Consider the following 8,888-nt stretch of genomic DNA (forward strand, 5'->3'; position numbering starts at 1 on the left):
ATCAGGGAGTTCCAATGCTGCGTCTTCCTCAGGGATGTGTTTTAGGTCTGTATCCTGGTCCCTTGTTTCTTCTGCTTTATCTTGCTTCTTTGAGTGGACTGTGATGCTCTGTTGTCTCTAAGGCATTGTGACTTTTTGTGTTTATATTTAATTTGTGATTGTATGTTGGAGTGACTTGTCCATGATTTTCGTTTTCCTTGTTTTATTTGTATGTTATCTATATAAGCAGGGTGCTGTGCTGTGCTCCTTTATTTGCTAGTTGACAGCAGTTACACACTCACTACCTGTCTCATTTCCTGTTGTCATCCTCTCATATATCCCTGCCATCTTTGGCATACAGAACCTTTTCTTAGGTCCCTGGAATCCAAATGAGAATGCTATCTGTCACTTTAAAATCCAAAATGGCTGCCACATGTAACTATCCAAAATGGCTACTGCTTGTAAATATTCAAAATGGCTGCACCCTCAGTCAATTTAAATATCCAAAATGGCTGCCACTGTAAACATTCAAAATGGCTGCACCCTCAATCACTTTACATATCCAAATTGGCTGCTGCATATAAACAATCAAAATGGCTGCGCCCTCTGGATAGCGGAAAGTCCATAGCTCAGGTTGTCTCCCTCCTTGCTGTTTCCCTTCCTAGTCACAGGCCACCAGCACAGTCATCCCTGGAGCCCTTGGCAACCAGGGCCGATCTATAGCTCAGTTCTCAGGTCCCAACACCACTTGGAAATATTCAGGCTGTTGGTCCCATCAGAGTAGCTGACAGTCCACTGCTCCGACTGTCTCTGTACTCACTGTTTTCGTTCAGGTTTTCCAATAGTTGGTGCCTCATCCGCTTCTGTGTACTTCCTTTCAAAGCTCAGGGCTCCAGGATTATCTTCTGTATCTCTGTCAATTGGTTTCTCTTTTCTTTGTTGAGGAGGGTCTGTGTGGCTTGTCTGCCTGTTCCTCCATCTTACTGGACCCTCATCTGATTGCCTTTTAAAACTCTAACCTCCAAAGGCACATAGTAAGTGCTCTAAGATCAACGTTTTAATAACTTCTTGGATCCCAGAAGAAAATGGATGGAACAAAAGGGGATATGTGTTGGATAAAAAAACAAACCAAACTCGGTGCCACTGAGTTGATTCGGACTCATAGCAACCCCCTTTGGGTTTCTGAAGTGGTAAATCTTTATGGAAGTAGATTGTCCAGTCTCCCTTCTGTGGGGTGGCTGGTGGGTTTGAACTACCAACCTTCTGGTTAGCAATCACATGCCTCAGCCACTATGACACCAGAGCGCCTACCATAGAGATAATATTTCATGTATATGATGTTATGACTAGACATCTGTGTATACATCAGAATCACCTGAGGATCTATAGGAATCATCTGCAGATCTTGTTAAAATGTAGATTCCAATTCAGTATATCTGAAGTGAAATGGCAAATTCTCAGCAGGGAGTTGAACTAGAATGAACCAATTTGAATCACCAGTAATAAGTTCCTATTTAGCTATTTAGTTTTTATATAATTTATTCAACTTAGACATTTTGCTATCTAATATCTAACACAACTATAGAGTCTTAAATGCTTCCTTTAATACATTTTTATCCCAAAGCACGCCACAGAAAATTCAAAGAATTTCTTACTAAATGGAAACAAATGTTTAAGATAAGATTTACTATCTTATGATAGTTATTATGAACATTTTTGTATAATCGACACTGAGGGAAAATTGTGGAATCTGAAAACTTCATTAGAACTACTACATCAGTGATTTTTTTTTTTTTTTTTTTTTTCATTCTAGTTAGAAGAACAGGTGGAATTGGCTATGGATAATTCATATGAATCCAATCAACAAACTTCGTATAATGGAATTCCATCCAAGAAGAAGAGCACCTTCCTTGTGTCAGAAGATCATGGGCAGAAAATCTTAAGTATACTACAGAATTTTAGAGAACAGAATGTGTTTTATGATTTCAAAATAATAATGAAAGATGAAACAATCCCATGCCATCGTTGTGTGCTAGCAGCATGTAGTGACTTTTTCAGGTACTTTATCTTTTCTCTCTATGCCTCAGATTTTATAATATGGATAATTAAATTATTATTTTTTTTAACTACAATGACTTTCTCTCCCACAGGAGCATGCAATTGTATTTTTTGTTTCTTAAAAAAGGTAATTAGATACTTGAATATGAAAATTTAAGACCACCCTTTTTAAAGCTCAAGTCTTTCTGACCAGCATTTTCCAAAGTTTTGTGGAATATTTGTAAGCGTATTATATCATTAATAACAGTCAGTACAAAGCCAGTTCCTGTGAGGCAGAGGTTAAATATGTTCCAGATTTCAGCTTTTCCAAGCTACTGAACTGCTCTGTCATCTTTGACCTTGACCACTCACCCTCCCTTCATCTCTCTTCTCTCTTGTGTTCAATAACTTACTTCAAAGTCTTACAGAACTCCAAAGTGTACTTACAGTTATATGGTTTATTAAGGAAGTAACTGAGTACAACTTGTGATCAGGATCACCTTTAGAGTTGCAACTCAGAATCAGCATCAGAAAGGACACAGGAAACATCTGGAAGGCTCCTTGAAAGTGACAAGCACATCCCTCCCTCCATTCTTCATTGTATGACTGCTCTCTCAGCTCTCACTCAGCCATGCAGGCCCACTCTAGATCCTGCAGTCCCTTGGGACAGACCTCTTCTTGACTCCCCCTCTCAGCCATGTACCACTAGTGTCTTTCTCTGGCCTCTAGCCTTCATCAGTATTATAACACTTGTAATCCTTCTAAGGAGCCCTGGTGGCACAGTGATTAAGTACTTGGATGCTAACTAAAAGGTCAGTAGTTCAAATCCACCACCAGCTCCACAGGAGGAAAGACCTAGTGATCTGCTCCCATAAAGATTACAGCCTTGAAAACTCTGTAGAGCAGTTCTACTCTGTCCTATAAGGTTGCTGTGAGTTGAAATCTGCAACAATGGGGTATTTTTGTCAAGCCCTTTGGTGGTGTAGTGCCTAAGGCATTTGTGTTAGAGCTTCATTGGCACTCAATGACTACACCACACACCAGGGTACCCAACAGGAGATTTTATTTAAAGAGGTGAAAGGGTGCCTGCACCAAGGCAGGACAGAAGAAGAAGAAGAGGAAGAAGAGGAAGAAGAAGAGAAGAAGAGGAAGAGGAGAAGAGGAAGAAGAGAAGAAGAGGAAGAAGAAGAGAAGGGAGAGGAGAAGAGGAAGAAGAGAAGAAGAGAGCAAGTAAGGGAGAGGGTGGTCTTATGTAGACTCGGAGCTAGGAGGTTGTACGTCAGTGCTGGGGGAAGGGGTCTTAACCTATCAGAAGCTATGTTGCCTTTTAAAATTTGCACCTTGCAGGAAGCTCAGTTTCAACTTCCTTTAACTGACTAATGACCTTGGGTGGGGCAGCAGGGAATGAAGAAGAACCCAGAAGAGCCACGCAAGATGGCGGCAAGATGGCATGGTATATCTCTAACAATTTGACTGCTAACCAGAAAGCTGACAGTTCAAACCCACCAGCCACTCCTCGGAAGGAAGGTTGGGCAATCTACTTCCATAGTGATACCACCTCAGAAACCCAAGGAGGAGTCGCTGTGAGTCGGATCTGACTCAATGGCATTGAGTTTGTTTTTTTTTTTGGTTTCTTTGCCTGAAGGCACTCAGCTCTCTCTGTCATTCTCCTTTCTTCTCTCCTTGCCTCTTCTGCTTGCCCTTGACTATCTCTTGTAGGATTAGCTCCTTATATCTCTGATAGCATAGTGTCTAAGGCACTTGACTGCTAACCAGAAGGCTGGCGGTTCAAACCCACCAGCCACTCCTCAGAAGAAAGGTTAGTGATACTGCGTTGGAAACCCAAGGAGGGGTCGCTATGAGTCGGGGCCAACTCGACAGCACATAACAACAACAACATAGGCAACTGGCTCAATCTGTTAGGCAGATTTTTAAATCACTAATTGCATAATAATTGCATTGTTAATAATAATTGCAGTGTTAATGATTATTTAATTAATAACTAAATTGATCAATCCCTTCACTAGACCACAGGTGGCTCCATCTATTTACACAATAACTGACATTTTCTGCCTTCGAGGACTGGCTTCTTCCCTGGGCAAAAATAACAAGCTTCTCCAAAGAACTAGGGCAACTGTAACAAGGTCAACTGTAACAAACTCCTTAGAATTTAAGGGAAAAATCTCCCAAGCTGTTTTTGCTTTTTCCCGCCCCCCCTCACAGAACTAAAGCAAAAGGCCACATAAAGGAATTCATTTTACCACAGTTAGTGCCTTGAAATGCTCAAGAAAAATAAATTAATCCGAGATACACTTTGAGAGATCCCTGTACTGTCCTAGTTGGGGAAGAAATTCAAGACCAAAAATAGAAATAAAATTCAAAGTAAAAGAGGAATCTGAGAGGAAAATGAATTGCAGCCTTCTCTGTCCATCCAGGGAAAAGAAGCTCTTACCCTGAAGGGAAAATGATTTCTTGTCCCTTTGGCAAAAATATTCCAATAGATGAGGAAAGTATCTCCTAACTAAGAAACATTTCTCAAATCACCCAACTTCTTGCCATGTTCTGATTCTAAGCAACCTTCTGAATATAATTTGATTTCCCATGTAGATCACCGTACAGGGAGTGTCCTAGTCATCGTACTGTAAGAATCCATTGTGATAACAGAAGATCTCTGATTCTGCAAGGTTGAGGATCACACATGGCATCAGTACTGTGGTAACTGTACCAAGAAAATTAATACCACCCTGTGAAGTGCCTTGGTCAAAAGACCGAAAGGCATCTCAGTGACATTCAAGCTTTCACCCCTCCTGGTCATGCTGCAGTAAACTTACATCCTTATTGCAGTTTTTGCATTATTTTCAATTTTGGAAGTAATTTTAATTTGAAGTAGGCAAGATATAGATATAAATCCCCAATAAGTAAACTTGATAAATATAGAATAAGAAACACCTAGATACAAGTTAATGTATACTGTTTTCAATCCTTTCACTTTGATTTTGCTGCCAAACTTTAATTATAACTCACACTTCTTATCATATAGAAGAGATCATGTAGGGTGTATTGGCATACATCAGGTACATTACAGGTTTGGTTCCAGAGCACTGCAATAAAGCAAATGTCAGAATAAAGCAAGTCACATGAATATTTTGGTTTCCAAGTACATATAAAAGTTACGTTTATACTATACTTTAAACTAATAAGTGTGCAATAGCATTATAAAAAAGTTTGAAATATTGTGACAGTTATCAGAATGTGACAGAGGCACGAAGTGAGCACATACTGTTGGAAAAATGATGCCAGTAGACTTGCTCAACACAGGGTTGCCACAAACCTTCAATTTGTAAAAAACACAGTATCTACAAAGCACAGTTAAGTGAAACGAGGCATGTCTGTACTTCATTCAACAAGCATTTATGGCATAGTGCCTAAGGCATTTGACTGCTAACCAGAAGGCTGAGAGTTCAAACCCACCAGCCACTCCTTGGAAGGAAGAGTGGACAATCTACTTTCGTAGAGATATCACCTCGGGAACCCAAGGAGGGGTCACTATGAGTCAGAACCGACTCCACGGCAGTGAGTTTGGTTTTTGGTTTACTATTTGCTAAACACCCACTTCTGTAGGGTCTCATGCTTTGAATTGGCAACAATGGCTCCATGTTACCACAGTTTCCATCATGAGGTGAGAAGGCTGCAACAGCCTCTTAATTAGCTAAGCAGACTATAGATCTTCATCTCTTTGTTTGTCTTTCGTCTCTCAAGTAACCTAACTTGTTCTTTGAGCTCCACTAATGTCCTAATTCCTCCTGTGTTCTGCTACTCTCAGGTCTCATTTGCATCCCATTTCTCTTCTAACCCAGCCTATATGACTGACTGCTTCCTTACCCTTACTTTGCTCCTTCACTGCAGGAAGTAAAGTGGTTAAGTATTTGGCCTCTTAATACGGATGCCCTAACTCCAAATCCTTGCTTCAACACTTACTAGCCATGTGACCCTAGGCAAGTTACTTAACCTCTCCAGGCCTCAGCTTTGTCATTTTTAAAAATTAAGCCAAGAAATCTACGAGTCGGAGACAACTCAACGACACATAACAACAACAAGCCAAAAAGACTCATAGCAACCCCTCCTTAGTTTTCTGAGGCAGTATCACTATGGAGGTAGATTGTCCAACCTTCCTTCTGAGTTTTAAAAATTAGGATAACAAAAATAACACCTGACTCATAAGGTCATTATGAGGATTAAATCAGTAATGAATAAGTAATTCTTAGTTGTGTCCATTCCATTTGTTAACATTATCCACTATTATTATTATTTCCAAACCTAGCAAAAAAAAAAAGTAGAAAAATGTAGTGTGAACACACAGCTTGATTTCCCTATAATGTTTCAGCTTAAAAATAAGAGGCTCATGTCCTCTACACTTTCTTTGTTGAACTTATTTATTAATTAAATATTTCGGCACATGGTCATTGTCCATAGTACTTTTCTCCTAGCTTTTTATGGGTCTGCTTTTAAATTTTTTTAATTACTGTTAAACAAAACAGAGTAATATTTTTTACGTTTTCTACCTGTTTTGAAATAATACAAATGAGTCTAACAATAAACTACATCCTTAATTATATATCCAAAAACCAAACTCACTGCCACTGAATCAATTCCCTCTCATAGCGACCTCCATAGGGTTTCCAAGTTATAAATCTTTACAGAAACATAGTGCTCTGTTTTTATCCTGCAGAGAGGCTGGTTGGTTTCAACCACCAGTCTTTTGGCTAGCAGCCCAATGCCTTAACCACAGTGCCACCAGTACTACTTACATATAGTATTTGGCTAAAATAGTACACAATTCACATAAAAGTATGTGCCAATGTAGATAGAAGTTCTATAATTTACACTCTTGTACTATACAGCCATTAATTCGTAATATTTATGTTATGATCAAGCTCATTGGGATGTGGAGAAGAAAGTTAAAATGGCAGGAAAGTGCACATGTATGATAAATGCCCTTTACAGTGTGTTTGGAAAATGATTATAATTGAGATGTAAAGTCCTCAGAGAAAATAACTTGAATTGGAATCACAAATATTATAACCACTTTATGATAGCGTAGTGCCTAAGTCACTTGACTGCTGACCAGAAAGCTGGCGGTTCAAACCCACCAGCCACTCCTCAGAAGGAAGGTTGGGCAATCTACTTCCATAGATTGGAAACCCAAGGAGGGGTTGCTATGAGTCAGGTCCGACTCGACAGCACATAACAACAACAACAACATGATAACATGATAAATTTGAGATTGATATTTAACTGCATAATTTAAAGATAGGTAGAATGAAGTATAAAAATATGAGGTTACATATATTGGTATGTAAAGTATCTTCTCAAAGAATTGTGGAAGCTTAAAAATACTTAGAATCTGATATTAAACATTGGTTTCTTAAAAAAATAACAGTAACAGCTAAAATTTTGCATTTATTAATTTATTCCTGGCAACAACCCAGTGGAATAGGTCCTGTCAATATGCTCGTTTTCAAATGAAGAATTTAAAGCACCATAAAGTTAAGTAAACTCCCCAAGGTCACACACTCATTAACTTGTTAGGTGCCATTGAGTCAATTCAGACTCATAGCAAAACTGCGTACAACAAAACAAAACACTGCCCAGTCCTGGGCCACAATCCTTGCTACGCTTGAGTCCATCACTACAGCCACTGTGTCAGTCCATCTCATTGAGGGTCTTCCCCTTTTTTGCTGACACTTTACTAAGCGTGATATCCTTCTTTAGTACCTGGTCCGTTCTGACATGACCAAAGTAGATGAGATGAAATCTGGCTGTTCTTACTTCTAAGGAGCATTCTGGCTACACTTCTTCCAGGACAGATTTGTTCACAGATTTGTTCTGGCAGTCCATGGTATTTTCAGTATTCTTCGCCAACAACGCAACTCAAAGGCATCAACTCTTCTTCAGTCTTCCTTACTCGTTGTCCAGCTTTCAGATACATATAAGGGAATTGAAAATACCATGGCTTGGGTTAGGCATACCTTAGTCTTCAAAGTGACATTTTTCTTCCTTAACACTTTAAAGAGGTCTTTTGCCCAGTGCAGTACAACATTTTATTTCTGGACTGCTGCGTCCATGGTTTTGATTGTGGATCCACATAAAATGAAATCCCTGACAACTTCAGTCTTTTCTCCATATATTGTGATGTTGCTTATTGGTCCAGTTGTGAGGATTTTCATTTTCTTTTGTTGAGGTGTAATCCATACTGAAAAGTGTAGTCTTTGATCTTCATCAATAAGTGCTTCACATCTTCTTCACTTTCAGCAAGCCAGGTTGAACACAAGAAGAATGCAGCATCAGGATTGTAGGAAGATCTGTTAAGAGTGTGTGGTATGCAGATGACACCACCTTGCTTGCTGAAAGTGAAGTATACTAATATATTGGTGTACTGGTGAAGAAGTCTAAATGCCAATATAGAGCTGGGCTCTAGAAGCCATGCTCTTAATATTACTCTAATGTGACTGTAGATTTTTAATGATTTAATATAATTTGTTATCACAGATTAATGTTTCTAAACTGATATATATTGTATTGAAACACTCTGTGTAATGTGTAACATATATATAATTTTTGTTGCTGTATTTATTTGTGTATGTATTAAGGTGTTGGGATGAACGGGGAAGTATTTTGTCATACTTACTTTTCCTAAGGGGTATTCTGTATTGGAAGACCCTTCATAGTTTTCAGTTGAATATAGTTCCTCTGTAATATTTTTAGTACCTTCTAGAGTAGACTCCGGAGCTCTGGTAGGATAGTGGCTAAAGCACTTGACTGCTAACCAGAAGGCTGGCGGTTCAAACCCACCAGCCACTCCTCGGAAGGAA

General features: G+C 39.1%; 1 protein-coding gene across 1 annotated transcript in view; it reads left to right on the plus strand.

The window, feature by feature from the left end:
* The first annotated feature begins 1,810 nt into the window (after window positions 1–1,810).
* The window catches only part of KBTBD3 (kelch repeat and BTB domain containing 3), a 10,511-nt gene continuing 3,433 nt past the window's right edge, over window positions 1,811–8,888 (plus strand). The window contains exon 1 of the mRNA XM_007945992.2: window positions 1,811–2,037. Coding sequence (XP_007944183.1) covers window positions 1,817–2,037 — 221 coding nt within the window. The 5' untranslated portion in view covers window positions 1,811–1,816. The remainder of the gene's footprint in view (window positions 2,038–8,888) is intronic.

The sequence above is a fragment of the Orycteropus afer genome, unplaced genomic scaffold (genome assembly GCF_000298275.1).
Source record: "Orycteropus afer afer isolate SDZICR_OR568_19922 unplaced genomic scaffold, OryAfe1.0 scaffold00147, whole genome shotgun sequence".
Classification (NCBI taxonomy): Eukaryota; Metazoa; Chordata; class Mammalia; order Tubulidentata; family Orycteropodidae; genus Orycteropus; species Orycteropus afer.